Source organism: Danio rerio, chromosome 20 (genome assembly GCF_052040795.2).
Source record: "Danio rerio strain M-AB ecotype USA chromosome 20, GRCz13ab, whole genome shotgun sequence".
Taxonomy (NCBI): domain Eukaryota; kingdom Metazoa; phylum Chordata; class Actinopteri; order Cypriniformes; family Danionidae; genus Danio; species Danio rerio.
This window is the reverse complement of record NC_141040.1, coordinates 42,460,154-42,482,289: the sequence shown is the minus strand read 5'-3', so window position 1 is coordinate 42,482,289 and position 22,136 is coordinate 42,460,154. Positions and strand designations below refer to the sequence as shown.

Below are 22,136 nucleotides of genomic sequence, written 5' to 3'. Positions count from 1 at the left end.
CTATTATGTCAATATAGACCAAAATCTCTGAGGTATATATCCAGTAGCTTGTATGCCACGAAGAATTAAGACAGTTCATAAGGCAAAATGTGGTACAGCAAAGTACTAATAAGATATACCTAGTAAAGTGGCCGGTGAGGACAGACAGACAGACAGACAGATATGTTATGACATTATCAAAAAATATAGCACACCCAAAAGACAATATGTGACAAAGGTCAAACACAATAGACCTTTAAATGAGTTAGATCTTTATTTAGTTGAATATGTCCACCTCCCTGAACAGTAGTGTCTCACATAGTTTGTTCGCACTGGTTAAAACACAATGAGCAACAGAGCATCAGTGCTTCACACAAGCACACAAACAACGTCACAAAACATACGCAAACCATATTGCACCCATATACATGTACATACTTGGTCAAACACACAAATGCACAACCCTACATTACGGCCCAAAAAAAGTCATGTGCAAAAAAAATATATATACTTTTGTTATTTTTATTGAGACTCCTATGAAACTAAATAAAGTATTAATGAAAGTCTTTGAAGGATGCTTGTTTATTTTATTAGATGATATTGTAAAATACGGCAATGCAATTTTTACATCTCTAGTGTCACAAATCTGACTGAAGCGAGTGTGTCTCAAGGCACAGAGGCAGCTTATAGGTGTAAATGAGATTTTTCACGTAATCAAAATTAGCATTCAAATTAAAGCAGATCAGCTTTAAAGGAACAGTTCATAGAAAAATGTAATTCTGTCATTCTTTCGTCATTCTCCCAATGACGTCCATCGCATCGACAAAAGTCAATGAAATGAGAATAAAACTGTGGTTATCAGCATTCTTTAATAAATATTTTGTCAATACAGGTTTGGAATGACAGAAGTGTAGTAAAATAATGATGGAATTATTTTTTCCAGCCTGATCTCACGAGGAAATGTAACTATTTTTAGTTTTGTCAGTTTAGTGGCTATTCATACAAATTCATACGAGTTCAGTCCCAAACGTCTTTGGGGGATGAGCAAATCGTATAAATGAGATCATAAAAATTCATATGAATTAGCCACAGTGTAAAAAAATCTGGGTTACACGCAATTCCTCCATGTTGAACCAACACTAATCAAAGTTATCTTAAACAATTTTACGTGGATTCAACATAAAACAATTAAGTTGTACACTAACAACCTTAGCAATTGCAACGTTACAACTCAATTTGAATATGTAGGAAGAGGAATTGTCATTTCAACTAATTTAAATATGTAGTAATTTGAGTGCACTAAATTAAAAAGTTTTGAATTGACGTGAAAAAGGAATTGCCAAACTACATTAATCGACATAGCATATCCCTTTGCCTGCTCTACCATTGACCATAGTTTGAAAAAAAAAAGATAGTTTAAAAAAAAAATTAAACAAACATAATCAAGTTGCACTACTACACTTGATTTTGGTTTTATTGTAAAACAACAACAAAACATGTTAAATGAGAATCTGAAATATTTTATGGCATACTTCAAAAATAAAGGTGATTTAGTATTCAAAAATGTTTTATTTTGATTGTTTTTAAATGATTTGGTCTTACACTTTTCATTTTCAAAGTTTTCATAGTATATCGTCACCTTAGAATTATAAAGTTCTATCTGACATTTTTGTCCAAATTGAGTTATTGACATATTCTTATTAATTGACAACTTATTTACATTACGAGATTTTTTTTATAAGTTGTTTACATTTTAAGACTTTATTTAAAAAACAAATGTTAGACACTATGCTATGCACTATGCTCAGTATCTCAAAATCATTCAGAACGCAGATAGAACCTTATAACTCCAAGGTGACGATATGTATTAATTCCGGTACTTTAACCATAAACTGCCAATTGGTAGAGGTTGATATTTTAGAAATGATGGGATGTGTTGAAAAAGAATGCATTGAGTGTGTTAACTAGCGACATTAGGAGTTACAAAATGCAATACAAACTTTTTTTTCTTGTTGGGGCAGTTAAAGGTATATAGCAAACTTTATTTAATCGTCAATATAATTTGAGATATATGATGTCAGTAAGTCACATCTGTAACAAAGCATAGTGTTTTTATTTTATTACATTTTTGTAAAAAAAGTTTGTCAGTTAGGAGTTAGGAGTTTGGAGTTAGGGTTGGGAAACAATTTAATTGTTTTATGTTCAATCCACTTATATTTTTAAACCTAATACATTAACTTAACTCCTTCATGTTGTCCCAACACAAATGTATTGTGTGGAACCCAGCATTCTTACAGTATAGACACTCTACTGATAAACTTTTCTTTTTGTCATCAACTACTGAATCAAACAACAATAGCAATGACAGAATTGTTTCATTTTTGGGTGAACTATCCCATTAAAGATTATTTAGTTCAGTGCATAAAACCCTATCAGATCCTACAAAACTGAATGAGAAAGCACGACAGCTCTAGATTACTGCTCGTCGAGGGGTGGATTACAGAAGTAAAGAGTTTATTAAATGATTAAATGATACTATAAAGTAATAGGACTAAATACGTATTTTGATCCAAAGCTGCTGCTCTTCCAATGAGCATGTGCAAGAAGAAATGCTCAGAAAGAGAAATTCACAGCATTTTTTTTTGTCTTCTTTGTAACTCGAATTGGAATTATATAAACATTCGGTAATCCAAGGTAGTTTAGATATGTTAGTTAATCACGTATACGGTATACTATTGACAAGGATACTAGCTCTACGGGTCCATCAAAACACTAAACATTTAGTCTTCTGACATGACGGCTATACAGTTTTAACAGTCTCTTGGTCAGGCTAAAAGGACTCGCATTCATTAAGATGCCGCCTTAACAAGAAGAGAAGAACAATTACATCTACTTATAAAAGGAATTTCGCTTTTCTTTGTAGACTTTACCAGCTAGATTAACAAAGATTCAGAATAAGATTCACATTTTTTCTGCAGTAATTGATGTCTCGCCGCTTTTGAGACACAGATGAGACGGATATACACCACTGTTCAAAACTTTGAGGTCAGTAAATAAGAGAAAAATTAATTTTTTCAGAAAGTTTTCATTAAATTGACAAAAAGTTACATATCTTTTAATATTGATCAAATAAAATACAAATATTCCACTAAAAATAAGCAGCTGCTTTCAACATGGATAGTAAATGTTACTTCAGCACCCAATATGAATATTAAAAAGATAGTTGAAGGATTGCGTGACATTGAAGACTGTAATAATGGCTAATGGAAGTCACATTTAAACAAGACTTTCTTGCAATCTTAAATGACCCCAAACTTTTGAATAGCAGTGTAAATTGAATGTGAAAGTGAAATAAATTGCTAAAACAACTTAGCAATGTCCTAACCATGCGACAGTTCATCTGAACACAACATAGCTATGCATAATAACATAATGACAACCAATTAGAAGATACTGATGTGTTATGCAGTTAGGTGAATCAATAAGATTCTGCTAAAATGGAAAGAAGTGAATACCAGAATGTGCCATTTTAAGCTGAACTACAGGAGTTTTCAATGTGAGAAAAAAGAAAAATCAGCCCAACTGTGCTGCTAATATGTTTACAGATTGTTTGCAGATGCATGGGGGCCGCCCGATCATACTGAATCAAACCTGTTTGATATTTAGAATATTAAATCAGGATGGCTATGACATCAGAATTTCAACAACAGCCAATGCACGTCTGAAAAACAAGCTGCAGTACATGGTGACATGGTGTTATATGGTGTGAGAAATTGATTCTGCGATTTTTAAAATGCATCACCATTCTCTTTTGAGTTGAAATTTTAACAGTAGATGGCACTGAATGGTTTACAAACAGCCGTAAGCTGCTTGCATCCAATTTCTTATAAATACCACACAAACCTAAAATAATCATTAATATATAAGGAAAGACTTGAGAGAATTAAAAGTGAGCTGCGTTTACATTAATCTCATAACATTAAAGTAATGTTAAATGACTCAGCCAACACTCAAAACGGTATTTTTGATGACTGATTAAACTACTTAATTTAAAATACGCTGAATCAACACAATTCTTGAGTTTTTTTGAAGGACAACTCAACAAGTTAACTTAATTGATTTTTGTTGGAACAAATCATCTTCTGGCACCATCTTCTGTAAAAAAATTACAATGTAAAAAGTGATTAGTTACTTAAAACAAGTAAACCAATTGCCTTAAATGCAACAGGTTGACTTTACAAAAGTAATGCAAGTAAACCCATTGTAACTTGGAACTGTTCAGTCGACTTAACTTTTATAATTATGCTTATTATACTAACTTTTTTTTTTTAAAGTCAACTAATCCCTTTTTACAGTGTCAGACTATTTTAGCAGTCTGTTTTTAAATAATTAATGTAATTATCACAATATTACATATTTGGTACGTCATTAAGTCTATAAAATCTACACTTATAGTCTGTATTGAATTAGAGACACTGGAGTCTGGAAGAGCAGATTCATTTTAATTACTGTCATTTTGCTAGATATAGAAAAGCTGGAAAAAAACCCAAATAAAATAAAGGTATATCGGAAAAAAGTGATTGGTTTACTTTTTTTCTTCTTAAAAAGTGAGTACAATTAGCATAATTCTAAAAATTAAGTCAACCTAACAGTTCCAAGTTACTATAGGTTTACTTGCATTATTTCTGTAAAGTCAAATTTTTGCTTTTAAGGCAATTGGTTTACTCGCTTAAAGCAACTAATCACTTTTTACAGTGCTCAGAATCGATTGAATAATCTCAGAATCAATGCCGAATTGATTTCTTGAAGGATTTTTTGCGTCTTGAAAAATGACTAAAACTCCTTAGTTTTGAAGCTAACATGCTAGCTAACTAATGTAAACATTACCAGTTAACACTTCAGTGATGCTCCTCTGTGTAAGATCATGCAATTATCCTAATATCTTATAGTGTACACTGTAAAACCCAAAAAGTTAAAGCAACTTAAATGGTTTGTTGAAATTGGTTTCCTCAAATGGTTTAAGTTCAAAAACTAATCCTAATGAATACTGTGAACTTACTCCATTTGAGTACACGAAGTAATTCGAGCACAGTAAAACCCCAAAAAATGAAGAGAACTCAAACTAATTGAGTACTGTAAACCCCAATAAGTTAAATCAACTTAAACTGGAGAAACCAATTGCTACAAACCATTTGAGTTAAAAAACTAATCTATACGAGTACTGTGAACTTACTCCATTTAAGTTGAAGTAATGCGGTATTTAATTAACTCATTACCTTAAACACTGAGTTCGAAACCATTTTCATACAAGTAGAATAAACTTTCAGCAAATTTGGAGTTCATTACACTCATTTCACTTGCTAAAGTTGACTGTTGGGTTTTACGGTGTATGTATACATACCATGATTTTCCAATTATATAGCGGGCAAATGTTTGAAATTTGAAGGGAAATTATGAAGATATAATAAGATTTCATAATCGGTTTAGATTGAAAAACTCCAGCAGTCTAAGCCTGGCTTTAGTTATTGTTTTGATTAACATTTTGTTAGGACACCATATTCCGAGTCACAACAGATGAAACTGAAATAACGACAAAACCTTTGACTGTAAAATCCATATAAGCACACGCAAAATGATTTTAAACACACTGCTGACAAGAATATCATTCATAAAAAAAGAAACTAAAACTAAAATCAAAATCAAAATAAAAACATACACAGGTCAAAAGAGTTGAAAAGGTGGATCATTTTCAAATTCATTCCTCCTAGTGAAGCATAAACCATACATTTGAAGGAAGTTTGTTTGTTCTTTTCCTATAATAAAGTCCAATCATTCACAATTTAAAAGCAATCTAAATCCACTATATTCACTCCGAAATCTTACTCTGGAACTTTCCTCTTGGAGGGAGGCACGAGATGCCCGGGCAGATCACTTGGCAGCTCGTGACCTTCTAGTTTGACCTTAATCAAATGGTTGGCCAAGGCGAACTCCTCGTCATCGAGCATCCCGTCTTTATCAATGTCAGCCAGCTTCCAGATCTTTCCCAGCACAGTGTTTGGCAGCTTGGACTTCACCATCTCCCTCTTGGCATTGGCCCCAGTCACTTTGCCATTGACAGGCGAGAGAGTGTAGAAGATTTCATCATACATGGGTTTGTCACGTGCCACAACCCATTCTACTTCATCAATGCCCTCTCCAGCTCCCTCACCATATCCATGTCCGAACGGCCCGTTCATGGTGCCCTCAAAAGCACCACCCTTCACCACCTGGTTAGGACGCTGCGTTTCTTCTTGGCGCACCAGAACCATAAGTTGGGCGATGTCATGGGCCAGCATATCATCCACAGTGTCCAAAAGCTTCATTTTTAGAGGCTGGAACTTGTTTAGATCGTGTGCCTGAAGCTGCTCCTATTCAGTGGGAAAGAAACCAAGAGAAAGAAGCACTTGTAAGTTGTAACAAAAGATCCTGTCAACATCTGTTGATATTGCAAGAGCAAAACAGCTCCACTCCCCTTACATATTCAGTTCCAGAAGGGCTGTGTCAGGCTGTTGCAGCTCGAAAAATATGAAAAGGCTTCTTTTGGAAATGGTTTCATTGGCGGAGAAGAAACATACAAACTAGCCGGCCAAATTTTGTCTGAAATGCAAATGACTCAGCGTTCATTTGTTTATAGGGTTGTTGAGTTGAAGCAACAGTTTTATAAACAGCATTCTTCAGGTGTGGTCACAATTTTACAAGCCAAAAAAGTCCATTGTCATAGAGGTCATTTCCAAAACATGCATACAGCCCTACGTTTTTTTCATGATGTGGACGAATGTACAGTAGATGGATTTGTGAAAACTAGTCTTGAAGAGTTCACACTAAGTTGATGATTGATGATAAAGAGTGTTTGGCATGCTATCCCGGGAGAGAGCTGAGGAGATCCTCGAGTCCGGGTATCCCTCCCATATCATCCAGAGTGGATGGAGTCTGAACTCGGGTAGGTCTCGAGAGCTGGCCGGAATTCACTTGTTCGGCCAATTCCTTGATTATAAGGGTTGCCACAGTGGAATGAACTACCAACTACTGCACTCATATGCTATGCCCAGGATCCTTGAGCCTGGGTAGATCTCGAGTACTGCCCTGAATTTGTTCGTTCGTTCGTTCAGCCTATTCAATGATTATAGAGGTTGCCATGGTGGAATGAACCGCCAACTATACCAGCATGTTTTTGCAGTAAATGCCCAGTACTAAAGCACTCGTATACTGTGCCAATTTGGTTTATTCAATTCACTTATACTGCATGTCTTTGGACTGTGGAAGGAAACTCCACACAAAAATACCAACTGGCCCAGCTGGGACTTGAATCAGTGACCTACTTGTTGTGAGGCGACAGTGCTAACCACTGAGATGCCGTGTCACCCTATCCTGGATGTAAAGTGTGTTTGGCATGCTGTCCTGGGAGAGAGCCCTAAGCTCAGAAGGTCCTCGAGCCCAGGTAGGTTTCGAGAGCTTTATATAAATCAAAAGTATACATATGATTAAATAATAAGCTTAAATAATGTCTATGAATATTACAACACAAAAAATATACCACTCTTCAAAATGTTCTGTGTGAAATTGTGAAGCTGAGTGTTTTCACAGCTGGATGTTTTGCTACACGAGGATGTGAAGACCTAAACTTTATCTCTAGAGCTGCTCTGAGTGTCACTTCATTGTTTTAAACATGCACTAAAACGTGAGCGACTGAATCTAAATTGAGGCCCTTTTAATGTGCATGAATCATTCACTCTTTTTGTTTTGGTTCAAATGACATTACCTGCATTTTCTTCAGATTAGGGAAGTCTCCCGGGGAAATCTGGTGTTCCCTCTCAATGCGGCTGTAGATCTCACCCAAGCTGTTAATCAGCTCCTTCTTTTTGTTGTCCTTCCCAAAGACTGAGGGCATCTCTTTCTTCAGGGAGCTAATGATGTATGCATGGACCTGCGAGAGCACAAGAACAAAACCTTTTATTAGTTTAAAGGCAAGACAGTTTCAAACTTTCAAGAACATGATCAAAATTATTAGCCCTCCAGAAAAGTTTTATTTTCTTTTTCAAATATGTCCCATATTATGTTTAACATAATATGAGTAAGGAATTTTACATTGTATTTTCTGTAATATTTTTTCTTCTGGAGAAACACTTATTTGTTTTATTTTGGCTAAAATAAAAACAGTTTTGATTTGAAAAAACCTTTTAAGGTCAATATTAATAGCCCCCCTAATCAATATAATTCGTTCAATTGTCTGCAAAACAAACCATAATTATACAATCACTTGCCTAACTACCCTAACTTGTGTAAATAAGCTAGTTAAACCTTTAAATTACACTTTAAGCTAATTACTAGTGTCTTGAAAAATATCTAGTAAAATATTATGTACTGTCATCATAGCAAAGTCAAAAACAGTCATTAGTAATGAGTTATAAAAACAATAACATTTGGAAAGGTGTGGAAAAAAATCTTCTCTCCGTTAAACAGAATTTGGGGAAAAAATATTCAGGGGTGCTAATAATTCAGGAGGGCAAATAATTCTGACTTCAATTTACAGGGTATGTAAAAAGCATAATACTAATACTAATATAAACGTTTTCTCTTGTAAAACATTTCACACAGAAACACACAGGATTGCAGTGTGTTAATTATCATGCAAGTAAACAAGAGGCTACACAAAGGTACTAAACATTGCGACCACACAAACAAAAAGTTGTAAAATTATAAATAAAGGTACGCAAAAGTAAGTTAAAACAGACAAGTTGCAGATTTGAAGGGACAAAACACAGTTTGAGGTATCATCAGAAGGATCATAACCAGTATTTAATTAGTTTCGATTTCATTCAGTCTCGTTTAGATGTACCGTGGTTCAGTATGACCTCAAGGATGGCGGCAAATGTAGCGGAAGTTGTCTGGTCCTCATAGATATATATATATATATATATATATATATATATATATATATATATATATATATATATATATATATATATATATATATATATATATATGTACATTAATAATAACCAGAAGTCTGATTTATAAAATTTGCGTAGAAAAATTCCTAGAAACTTCCTATAAGTGAACTACTATCAGAATAAATGTATATTCATTAACGATTATGGCTCACATGAGGATTTAAAGTGGTTCAATTGAGTCAATGACTACTCTTACAGGGACATAAGTAATTATTTGCCTAAGTCTGAATAAGATAATAACATGATTAAGGTGTTTACATGAGTTGCTTATAGAATGTTCCTTTCATCATCCCATTTTACGTTATAGCACATAATTCGATTACCGTCATTGCGTCATTACGCTATGCACATTTCTTCCAGAGTTTCATGTCATTTTGGGTTTTTCATTTTTAATTTGTCGACTTTAACTGCAGTTTGGCACTTTCACTTTCATTCGGGAAAGCCTGCCATGACAAATGAGATATTGGGCACGAGTATTAACTACTGGAGGAGTGTTTTAATGGAATTTCATACCGCACACCAAATGGGAGAAAAAAACCTCTGCATTTTGTGGTGTATGTGTCCGTGGTCCTTATCTGACTCGGTAAGGGCAGAGAATAGTGTCAGCCATGTGTGTATGCACTATCCTGTCGCAAAATTTGCCGAAAAGTTCTACATGATGATAATAGTTTTATTAAAGTGTTTACATACAGTATCTGTACTGAACTTCAACAATATGACTATAATCAGCATACTCCACGGCTTAATCAGATTTCTGTTTAGTTCAATTATAACCTCAATTAAAGTGAAATATGTTTACTTCGAGTTCACTAACATCTGCGCACATTCTCCCATCCAGTTAGTTTTTTAAAAAATCACAACTATTTTCACAAGGGCAGTAGTAACGCACATTTCCACCACCAATTTGTCCATACACCACGTTTATAAATAGATATACTATTTAGATACAATAGATTTAACTGTAAGGTCCAGCCAGTTGGTCCAATGACGGTATCCACTGGTGGATGAAGGTTCACTGCATGTTCGGTCTTTCCAGTGCACAATGTTGATTTATATTAAACTTAGCTCATATCTGACTCCAATTTTAGTATGAGGTGGTTTAGAATATTAATATATTTATTCTTGTTTTATCTGACTCCAATTATAAAACATTGAGAAGGTTATTTTGTTTCCGTTCACATTAATTTAGATTATGATTGAATATTCTCTTCGGTTCATCATTTTATGTTATTCTCGTTCATTGGGATTCCTATAACATCCTGAATCTTGTACCGGCCTAGTATACAATTTCTTAAGCACAAGCATGTCAGTCTTGGTCACTAAACAGTGGCGATTGACCGCTATCCTAAAAAGGCAGAACCCTACTTACTCAGGCCCCGTTTACACTAGTGCGTTTTAGTTTTAAAACGGCGTTTTAGAATGAAAACGATCCGCGTCCACACTCGCGTTTTACCCAGCGTTTCTGAACTCCTCTCCGTCCACACCAAAACGCTGAAAACGCACATCACGTGACCACACAGACACTCTCTGCCAAGCGCTGCAGCCTGTCTACCCAGATGAGAGCTCTGCTAGTCGGACTTCTCATCAAGCATCTCCCGCTGGATCTAATCTCACTATATTTATTAAACGGGATATTTCATTCATCTTGTTGTCTTTATCTAACGACATGTTCCCTGACTTTGGTCATTGGATTTTTTCTCAGGTAACGTGGCTTAGCGCAAAGATAAGTTAATGATTAATGTAAGCACGTAGCCTATTCTGTATATTGACTGATCGCTTGCCCTTATTTCCTATAATGTAAAAACTTATTGTATGTTATACTTTTATAATGGCCATTATCGATTATTAAAACTGATATTCAGCAAAAGAGAGGGTGTGTTTCGTATTTTCACTGAAATTGAAAGGAGGCAGTTGTTATCGGCTCCGTTTTGTTATAAATATCCACACAGAGAAGATGACGCTCATATATGCAGCACAACGCCTCAACATTTCTGCTGTCTGTTTAGTTGTTAATATCAAAATGAAAATAGGCAGTTCCTTAAATCATGTATACATTTTATTGTTGAGAAAGTGAAACAACGTAGCCAGGGTGATGTGAATGAAGTTATAAAGTACACTGTTCCCTTTGAAGATTGACGCGTGTCCTCGGTATAGTCTGTTTTCCATATGAAACTGAGAAGAAGAGATGCAGCCGTGATCAAACTTGCGAAGTCTGAACAAGGAGAAAATGCAGGACTGAACTGTGTGTTAGGCTACTTAATATTCAGGAAAAGCCCCAATCAGAAAGTCGAATGTCTGCAGCCCCGCCTCCGTTTTCAGATGTCTCCGTTTTCAATCATCCACACTGAGACGGAGCAGCAGCGTTTCAGAATGAAAACGGCCTCTCCAGCGTTTTCGAAACGCTCCGTTTTCGGCGCTCGAGAACTCCGGCGTAGTGTGGACGGTTGGCGTAACCGTAGCAAAACTTATGCGTTTTCAAACTAAAACGCATTAGTGTAAACGGGGCCTCAGATTAGGATATTTTTTATGGGGCTGATCTGGTTAGGCAGAATCGCCCTGAGCCTTTCTCTAACCTTACCTTAAATAATCCAAGAATTCCCTCAAGGAAGGGGGTGTGTGTATAACAAAAGGCATTCACACTTAGGGAAAAGTCACACCCTTCACAGTGGTTCAAAAGTGGTTTGATTATGTCTATTTCTGAGAGAATGAGACCATTGTACCAATCGCACTGAGACATTTCAAATGATATCAAACATGATAATTAAAGTCAGTTTGGTTAATCTAGAAAATTCAAACATTGAAATGACCATATGTGAGATGGGGTGGATGAAGCCGAGTTTCAGCAGACTCAAATGCAAATGCAGCAGGAACTAGTTTTTCCCGCATTCCCCCACTGCTGGGTTGTTAAGTCACTAGTCTCTGTTTTCAGCTCATGTTTTGAATTGTCAAAGATATCAAAATATTTGCAATATTTCAACTCTTACAATAACTTAGATATAATAGACTATAAAAGATACTAGATATGCATTTACAGCCCCTTAAACTGCCCCAAAATGAGATGTAACATACTGAAAAGTCCCAAAATGTTATGACCATTGTATGACTCTATAGCCTTTATAGATTAAAATGCAGAGATGAAAGAAATAAAAATGCTGCTTTTGACCACTGTCTTTAGCACAAACAATCACTACAAAGCTGGATAGTGGCTACCCACAAGCTACCAAATAAATTGTCATCTGTGATAGTGAAAGGCTCGGCCCCTGTGTGGAAGGAAGGTGACTGTAATAATGATGACAGGAGGGGAAGCACATCTGTATGATCAGGGTAAGGCACCGGGACACATTTTAAAGTTTTTTTAATGCATGCAGCTGAATCTGATGACATACAACTGACCAGTACTAACAGTTCCCGACATTTCCTTCTCTTTAAGCCAGGCCGTGTGTTTTTAGGACTAAAGGGGATAATAAAGGATTTCAGATGTACAGTAAATTAAACGACATCAGATTGTTTTGGTTTTCTTTTTAATGACAGCCTTATGTTTGACAACATTACGGAGTGGTATCTGGTTATCCTGGAATACAGGTTAATCATAACACTTCAAGTAACCGATATAAAGTCAGAAACCACGGCTTTATTTGTTTTCTGACACATAGTGCTGGCAGCTGTTGACTTGCATTGTTAAAAAGTTAGTTTTTTTTGGATCACAACTTTTGTGTGGGATGTTGCATATGCCACCTTTATAAATGAGACTCCTGGTACCCTTTTAAAGGTAAAATTGCCTTGAAATGTGATGTAAATGTTATAATTCTATAGCATTAATAGATTTCATGGCACATATGAAAGAAATCAAAAAAGCTGCTTTTGACAAGTCTTTAGCACAATCATTCTCTACAAAGCATGTTAAATGACATCTTGTTAAACTGATATACTGTATACTCAGAAATCATGTTTTCTGACACATACTGATGGTAGCTGTTGACTTGCATTGCTAAAAATACTACTGATACAACGTAACCTACATCTTTGATGGGTGAGTAAATTAAACATTTTTATGTTTAGTAAAATTTTACATTGTCACTTTTTGTTAACTCTTAAAGAGGAAAAAAAAAAGGGGTTTAAAGAATGTTAAAGAAAATTATGTTTGAGTGAACTCCCTTTAAATAAAAGTGATAATTCATAGGCAAGTAATTAAGGGCTGTATATTGACAAAGCAAGTCCAAGGAGGACATGGTTTGGCAGGAAATCAGGTGCATCTAAAGCACAAGACTGCAAAATGCAAAGAAAGTCCTTGAACTCCACTCAGGGGTCAGATAATTAATTGGAATTAGATGTGCTGAAAGATACCCGTCATTCCCCATAAAGACATGCTTATGAATGACCTTGAGTTTGTTCCTTCCTTTAAACCGAACTAGGAGGCAAAAATTCAACACCGACTCACATGAAATACATGCTTCATCCTTTCGTTTTTTGTTTTTGGTTTTTGCGAAACTGCAAAAAACAATAAAAAATGCACTTGACTGCAGTTTCTGAGTAAAATGTATGATACTGTATGTGATAGTATAAAATCTCCGACTTATGTTTCTTTTCACACTAATGATATTTATAGGGAATTTTATTGTCAAAATTTATTGTTTTATTTTCATGCTGTGTTGTTTTATTTTTTTGCACAAAACCAAATAAAAACACAAAACAACTTAACAGTTATTATGATTTGTAATCAAATATGTTTGCCACATCCATCTATCTTCTTATATGGACAACTTTTCTGGCATTGTAAGTGTACTTTTGGTCTTGTGTTTGCTTTTGAAAACACTATTGGTTGTGTTTAGAAATGGTTTAGGTCAGTGGTTAGCTGGTCTAGGTGATGTGTATGAAAAGCACCACCTTCTTGTGGATGTGAACAAGAAGGACGTGTATCAAAAACGTACAACAAAATATACCCTAAGTCATTGGTCCATAACCCCTGGACCGCACACCAGTACCAGTCCGTGGTTTAATTGGTACCTGGCCACACAAGAAATTATTAAATATTTTTGTTTTATTTATTATCTGAGTCTGAACAATCATTTATTTAGAAAAATGACTGTATTTTCTCGGCTATTTTCAAATGTTGACCATTCTGTGGTGATAAAAAGGTTGAGGATCACTGCCCTAAGTAACGCATTTCATACTCGAAAAATGTAAACAGTGGCCACTAGTGGATCTGTCATTTGAAACGTACAACAAAATGCACGATGAGCAACGTATTTTTGTTTCACAATAATATAGGCTGAGGCATGTATTGTCGATGAGTCTGAGCTGCAAATATTATGTGCCTGATGTGTAGGGGAGGAGCGAGTCAACAAATCTTGGATGACAGTCTTGATCAAAAACGTAGCAAAACATCGGTCACACACTGAGCCACCTCAGCAGACGTACAGTTTGGAAAATGGTCCCATTACTGTGCAAAGTCTGCAAGATCAGACAGACAAAATGCCTATAAACACACAAACTGCATGGATATACTGCTATTACTTTTACACTAGGGTTATATGCTGAACCACATCAAACACATGCTGAAACTGCTGCAGCATTCACAGCATGTCAACTGAATAAATGCAGAAATGGAGAGCTTTTGTTCTGAATCATACACACTAAATATTTTTCCCTTTGAACACAGGCATGTAAAACCATAAGTGCTTGTTTTTGTCTCAACATCACTTGCTGGCCAAAGTTTTCCTACACATGGTTTCTTTAGTGGCTTCAGAAACCAAAGCATTAGTTCACCCCAAAAAATGAACTGTGCTGACTGCTGTTTTTTTTGCTGTTATTAACATTGTGTAAAAAGAACTGCATAAAGACATCCTTTAAATACATTATTTTGAGCTCTAATATAATAATAATAATAATAATAAAGTGAAAATACTTTGAGAAAATACTAATGATCTGTTGTTATAATGCTTTACATAAAATTTTCAGTAAGTGTGTTTATATGGAGCATTCGTTAAATTCTGATTACGTTTAGCTTAAAATCACAATCTGATTGAAAAAACTTATTTGGAAAAAAAAACAAAAAAAACAATTGACATGACAATCGATTTGAGAGAGGTGGGGTACTTTTTTCCAAACCGACTGACAGAAAATGTAAACACATCTCTAAACTGAAGAACACAACTGGAGATATTTGTGCACAAACAGACACATTTACATAATGTGATGTAAGATACGCAGAAAAAACGAATATTGCAATTAAATATAATAAATGACTGCTGTGTCAGTATACATTTCTTTTTTACTGCCTAATAAATATGAGAAGCCTTGCACAAAGCTTTGCTTGCTTGTGTCCCATCCTATGTATGGCCAGAAACAGATACATATTTGATGGTTTTTAAAACAAAGAAAAGGAGATAAAGGATAGTATGCAAAAAAAGTTGAATATTTTGTGCTTAAATGTAATTCTGTCAATTCTGTATGTAATGGTTTAAATTCTGAGTCCAATTTTAAGCTTATGACATGTTAATGCTTACACTTACCTTCATAACATTATTTAGAGTTCATGCAAACACTTTGAATTGAATGAATGAATTTCAATGAAATCATTCCAAACTGAATCCACAAGTGTTCAAGTGAATGTGACTAATGTTTTAAGGCTCATTCACACTAAGATAAGAACTATAAAGAAAACTATTTCAGTGTCCGCAGCAGTGCACGAAAGCATTGTGTTTATCATAAGAGTGGATCTGGTTTTAAGTATTCAATCTCTACAAAGCACCATGGAATTTGATTGGCTGTCTGCATTTTTACTGTTTATGAGCTGGAAAAAAGAATTCTGTAAGTGATTATATTTATATGTTTCCTCGGTTCCATTATTGTTATAATGGATGTGGACTATTCTTTTGAAAGCAGAAGTAAATTTTTACCTTAAAGTACACATGAAATCAAAATTAAGCATACTGATTGTGTTAACTCGCATTGCTAGCTTTGAGGTTAACAATTCATGTTATTAGGTAAAAATGTTGCCCATGTTATCTAAAATTGAAATCTGAAAACGCACTTTCTGTTTGTTTTTAGTTAAATTGTCAGATTACGTCTTTGTGGGGTATTGGGCTTAACCACGCTACTCGGACTGTCAAAAAACAGAAATGGACAGGAGAAGGTGTATATTTGGTCATAATAACTCTCCCCAAACGCTTTCCCGATCTTTCTGAACGAAATGCCTACTTTACTACATCCAATCAGCTCGCAGTCAAAAAACAAGCCACACCCACTGTTTCCTCATCTAGTATTCAGTTTCTCTAGGAAATGCGGCACAATGGGAAGAAAAAGAAGAAATGGTCACAGTTTCCGGACTAAGCTATTGACCTTGGTGAAAACAGGCCTTTACTTTGCTGAAATCTCAGGTGGGTTATTCGTTGACAAGATTAGCCTACAGAAATTCAAATTTACCTTAGCCAGACGGGCCCTCTTGATCAGATCGTTGAGCTTGCGAAGAGCGGCATTGCGAGGAAGTGATTGTATATCCTTGAACAGGTCTTGCTCCTCTGCTTCGAACAGCTTGCGATTGTCTGGAATCAGCAATGGATGCGACCAAAAAGAGCCAATGTAGACACGAATCACCTCCGGCGTGTTTACGATCTTTCCCAGTGACCACATGAGGGCGCCGTAAACTCGCATCAGCTGCTGTGTCTCGATCTGGTCGGCCTTGTTGAGCACCACACGGATCTTGTCTTCATGGTTCTTTAGGGCCTTGATGACCTCTGAAAACTCATCTGAGATGTCCAGCTTGTGGGCGTCGAAAAGGAGGATAATGCGGTCTACGCGCTCGGCGAACCACTCCAACACCGCAGCGAAGTCATAGCCTGAAGGGAGAGATTGGAAAAAAAAAGAGATTGATATTCTGTTCAGTGTTTATGGTTCACAAAGCTTTTGCACCGCATGAATGGATACATGAGAGCAGAGAGGCAGTCGGCCAATCAGAATGGGCGAAATGACCTTGTTAGACCTGGCGCTCAGTAGAACTGAAAATGTTGAGTCTCTTCCAAGTATCGTTAAAATGCTCAGGCCTGTTGCGGTTTTTATGATCTAATGTCTGCCAGTTAATGGCTTCTGCAGCTCAGCTTTACTCTCTCTCTCCAGGGATGTAGCAAGTCAAAGAGAGAGTCCACCGTTCAAGTAAACAGCAAAATGATGATTCATTTAAAACAAAGACTGCGTTATGTATAATATTAAGGAAACATTATTTAAATGCATTAGGCATTATTAACAAACAAAACTTTAATATTAAAAATTATAAATCAGAATTATTTTCCGTTTAATTTTACCCTCCAAAGGTAATGATGTGATTTTACTTTAGTAGAACATTAATCGCTGTGCACTGTTCAAATTTACTACTCTTTGGTTGTGTTCGTGGTTGTTTTTGCCCCCGTATGTCTTACATTATAATGACATTTTTTTTATTGCAAAGCCATGACAGACAATAATAATATATAATTGATTGTTGGTGGTTTTTCCTGCTGGGAATAAGTAAAACGTGTTATTGTTTACTGTTGATCATCAGTTGGAAGCATTACCCCTTTAGATAGGCCTGTGCAAAAAGCTCCTGGCTTTTATATGGTATTCTATGGAGTAAAACCCACAGGAACGCGGGGAGAACATGCACACTCCACACAGACACGTCAACTGACCCAACCGAGGCTCGAACCAGCGATCTTCTTGCTGTGAGGTGACAGCACTACCCGTGTATTGTTATGTTTTGGGAAAATGCTTTGAAATTTTTCAAAAATTTGTTTCAAAATAAGACGTCACTAAAAATCTTTCCATTTGCTGAAACCAATTAAAACTTAAAATCACCACAGATTACATGAAAACATCCCCAATAGCACACAAGGGTTAAAAAAAAGATTTAAAGTTGAAAGCATGGTACTTGCGTATTTAAAAATTCTTTAGGACTTACGGTGAGGAGCCACAGGTATTAATGCTGTTGTTTGCCTGTAAGGGTTTTTTTTTTTTTACTAAAATTACCAGTGACCATTGGTTTACAATACAGTAATATTCAGAGGTCCAAAAACATATTTAATGTTCTACTGAAAACAAAAGGCCTGAGGATAGGCACATTAACAGAAAAGTTTAATCTTCAGTTGACTCTCTTTAAAAACCTTCTTTTAAAGCCTTAAAAACTAAATGAAACAACGCTGTGGACTAACTAGTCAATATATCTCCAAACTCATTTCTGGTGCACATCCACAGAGGACAAAAGACTTGATTTTAGGATTATATGATGACTAAAAACATGCCAATGCAATACACAGAAAATAAATCAGAATTCACGTCATTGTGTCCTCACCAGCATCAACAGGAGATTGTTATTGTGCACTGTTTTTGCTTTTAGTGAGGACAGGCAAATTACAAGCCCATTGCAACTGGTAAGGACACTGTGTGCTAAGAACACAACACCACTAGAAATAACAAGGTTCACACTGACCTTAGAAACGAAAAAGATTTGTTTTGATACTTCACTCAAACACTATATGCTAAAAATTGTACCAGCAATTGAAATAAAGCTGAAACAAAATACAAATATTACAGGAAAGTATTATACATTAAAAGTTTTTCTGTGACTCTTTACATGCCTTTGGCTATACCTTTTTAATAATTGACAGTTTGGACACACCTGTTGGAAGATAAAGTTTATGAATAAGCATGTTATCCCTTACAGCAGTGTTTCTCAACTGGTTTGATCATGGGACCCACTTTATCCCATAATTATTAGCCTGAAATATCACTCCCAAACTACTTTTGTTGATACAATCAAATGTGTAAAGTAATAGGCTATAAGCCACCATAGTTGCACATTGAAATTCCATGCTGGTAATTTCTTTTGCTTCTTAAAATAAAGCGATGAAGTAAATTTTCCTTAGCTGAGAGTTTGTACAAATAACAAACTTGTGCTTGTGATACTTTTATTAATTGTTTTAAAGAAACAAGACTACAGTAAATTGATTTTCATGTCAGAATCAGCGTTTTTACACAAAAACTACACTCAAGTTTTCAGCGTTCTTTGATTGTGTGTCATGTTGTAATTGTGTCTTTGAATGTTCAGTAATTGGTTAAAGCCAATGTGATTGGCACATAAAATGATAAAATATTTTATCTTAAGGGCTGTCTGCCGAAAAATCATACATTTATTTAAACAACACGACCTCTTGTGTACTGCCTGCCCACCGCCAGTGAATTTTTGAATTTCGCCCATTGAAAATCCCACATGAAAGGACTGTAACGCTCACTCTCATGAACTATGTCTGACAGAAGCATCAACAACTCTCGCACAAGTCTTTCAAAATTAAATTTATTCATCATAAAAACTCTACGCGATCCACTTAAAAAGGCTTCGGTCACCATCTTTTGGGATGTGACCCCTCAGTTGAGAAACACTGCCTTACAGAAACACATGAAGCATCACATATGCAATCACATAGTAAACTCACATGTAAAACAAACATGAAACAATACAAGATACTCATTAATATTTTCATTAATATATATATTTTTTTTAATTCCAAAACTGCAAATTTCACGTGTGTCCAACTTGCATTCCATCTGTCTATAAAGTCCATGTGAAATCAAAATACAATGTTTATTTTGCTAGCGCACATTTTTATTCTGCAGGTGAACAATTAATCTGTGCAAGCTAATCCACTAAAAAACTAAATATTTTTTGGATATCTTCAATCAAAGTCTGCACATTTAACAATATACTAAAATTCTGAGAAAGTCTGAGAAACTTCCGGTTCATGCTGACTTTAACGTGATTTTAAATCCCTCATGTAATTCTTCTTTAAAGGATACCATTACACACAACAATAAAAGACATTTGAATGAAACGTTGTTGTTTTTGGTAGAAAAACAAAATGGCAAAAATGACTCCGACCAGGCTTGTCTATGTCAGTGTTTTCTCTCTGACACACATCTTCTATAATAACATCCAACATCTTTGTACCCAGGGGCTTTTAGCATGACCTTGACTGAAAAAGACAAAAAAAAGGCATATTTTCCAAAGCTGTCAGTTCTGTAGGGAGGCATTAGTGTGTTAATATTTCAAATCAGTGACATGGAATATGGCCGACACAGCCATTTCTTCCACAGGAAGATCCCATGCCTACAGGAATGGTGTGGACCATCCCTTCCGATTTGGCAGTTTCACATGGAGAGGCTTTATTGTCACCTGCAAAAGTGTGGATTGTTTTTTAAACAACTTACGGATCTCTATCCATAGTTGTTGTCACTTCAGAGTGGGGCTAGCAAACTAAATAAAGGCCTAAGAAAGGCAAAATCTACAGTAACAGACACATGAGACAGTGTCATTGAGAGCAGGACAATAACAGCGGTGAAACTGGGCTTGGCATTACAGCTGTGATTATACAGTGGAAGAGGGACAGATCTGAGGGTTAATATCAGGAGGCTCTGTGATTTCACAGCACATCTGGGGTCGAGCGGTGCTGGAACGTCATTTTGCATAATAAGCTGCAGGTGTTAACAGTAGTTTGGCAGTATCTACAATACCTCCGTACGGACATTTACGCAGGCAGCTATAACCATCTTCTGTAGCAACTGTTCATGGGGAGAGAGAGAGAGAGATACAGAGATGTCAAATTACAGTAACACAGGATGGAAAGTATGGAGTTTTAATTAGAAATGTCTCAAAGTCATTCCTGAAGGACAGAAGGGAAAATCTAGGCAGATCAAAACAGTTTGGAATGAACAGATATCAAGATATCAGTAAAACAACATGAAAAGTGATAAAAAGAAAATGGTTTTGGTTGATGATGTGCTGCATTTCCACCATCCTGAACTGATGAACATACTAAAAAGAGAGATTACAATCATAAAATGCACAGTTTAAAAGAACAATATCCAGTAGGACATCATTAAAGCTAATGACTTCTTGAAGTTCAGTTAATTACACAACATTGAAAGAACCATTCGTTTATGAATCAGATGTTGGATGTACCTGATTTACTAAAAAGAACCAGTTTATAAGAATCATTGGTAAACCTATAAATTAGCTACACACTATGAACCATTTATTAAGTGTTAGCATATAGTGAATTCATTATTTGTTAAGCATTTACTCTACATTAAATTAACAATAATCTTTGCAAAACTATCTAAAGAATAAAAGTACTGTATAAAAATTAAACATTGCTGAATAACAAGTGTCAAAATAGAACAAAGTTGGATAAAAAAACAGCAATATAATAATTTAACAGCATTTTATAATACAACATTTTAATGTTATTTAGCAATATTTAAACTATGTTTAGATGTTTAAAGATTAAAGGTTAAAGATTGCAAATAAATGCATTTTTTATTTGATACAGTTTCATTTGTGTATCTTTAAATGAATAGAAATAAATGCAGTTGTTTATTTTCTTTTTTCCTGTTTAGAATTTAACTGAGCCTTTAATTGTCATTTATAAGAGATCTATAAAGCATAAATAGTCCTCACTTTAGATTAGGTCACAAAACGGCATGAAGTTGAGTTAATAGAGCTTTTTGTAACATACAAATTACCTATTAACACATGTCTGAATAATAAGATACATAAATAGTAATTTGAATAGTTTTTTAATCATTTACTTATGCATTCTGAATGATCTTAAAAACAACCAACTATGCTTAAATACCTGGTTCGTAAATAGTGCAATACATAATTTAGTACTGAAAAAATCCTTAAAGTATGAAAATACAATAATTAAGCACATTATATAGGTGCTTATAAGTCAAGAATCCAGCATTTGTAGCTGCAGTTATAAACTGCTTACTAACATTTATTAATGTAGAGTTAATGCTTAACTATATGCTAATGCTTAATAAATGTTTCACAGTGTGTAGTTAGTATAAAGTGTTACCATAGCTCTTACAAACTGTGTTTTGCCTGAATTTATGATTGTTTATGTGGCACTGTTGTCCAGAAAGACTTGACATTTCGTTCCACACATGTAGTGATATGACAATAAAGCTCGACTTGACTTGACTACATTAGTCATGCAGGATGGTAGGGCTTTGTAATGAAATTAAATACAATTTTGATTTTGATTTTAACCTCAAACTATGAAAAATAATTATTGCACCACATGTCCACTTTACAGCAGTCCATATTTGTTCCTCTGCTAAGCCCGATTTCACATA

General features: G+C 35.2%; 1 protein-coding gene across 2 annotated transcripts in view; it reads right to left on the bottom strand.

Moving 5' to 3' along the window:
- Nucleotides 1-230: 230 nt before the first annotated feature.
- ehd3 (EH-domain containing 3) overlaps nt 231-22,136 on the bottom strand; it is a 48,475-nt gene continuing 26,569 nt past the window's right edge. Inside the window, exons 4-7 of one of the 2 annotated variants that reach the window (XM_087297436.1) lie at nt 20,508-20,555; nt 16,395-16,807; nt 7,778-7,942; nt 231-6,386 (exon numbers count right to left, since the gene is read on the bottom strand). In XM_087297436.1, coding sequence (XP_087153562.1) covers nt 5,859-6,386; nt 7,778-7,942; nt 16,395-16,807; nt 20,508-20,555 — 1,154 coding nt within the window. In that variant the 3' untranslated portion in view covers nt 231-5,858. 2 annotated transcript variants of the gene reach the window in all.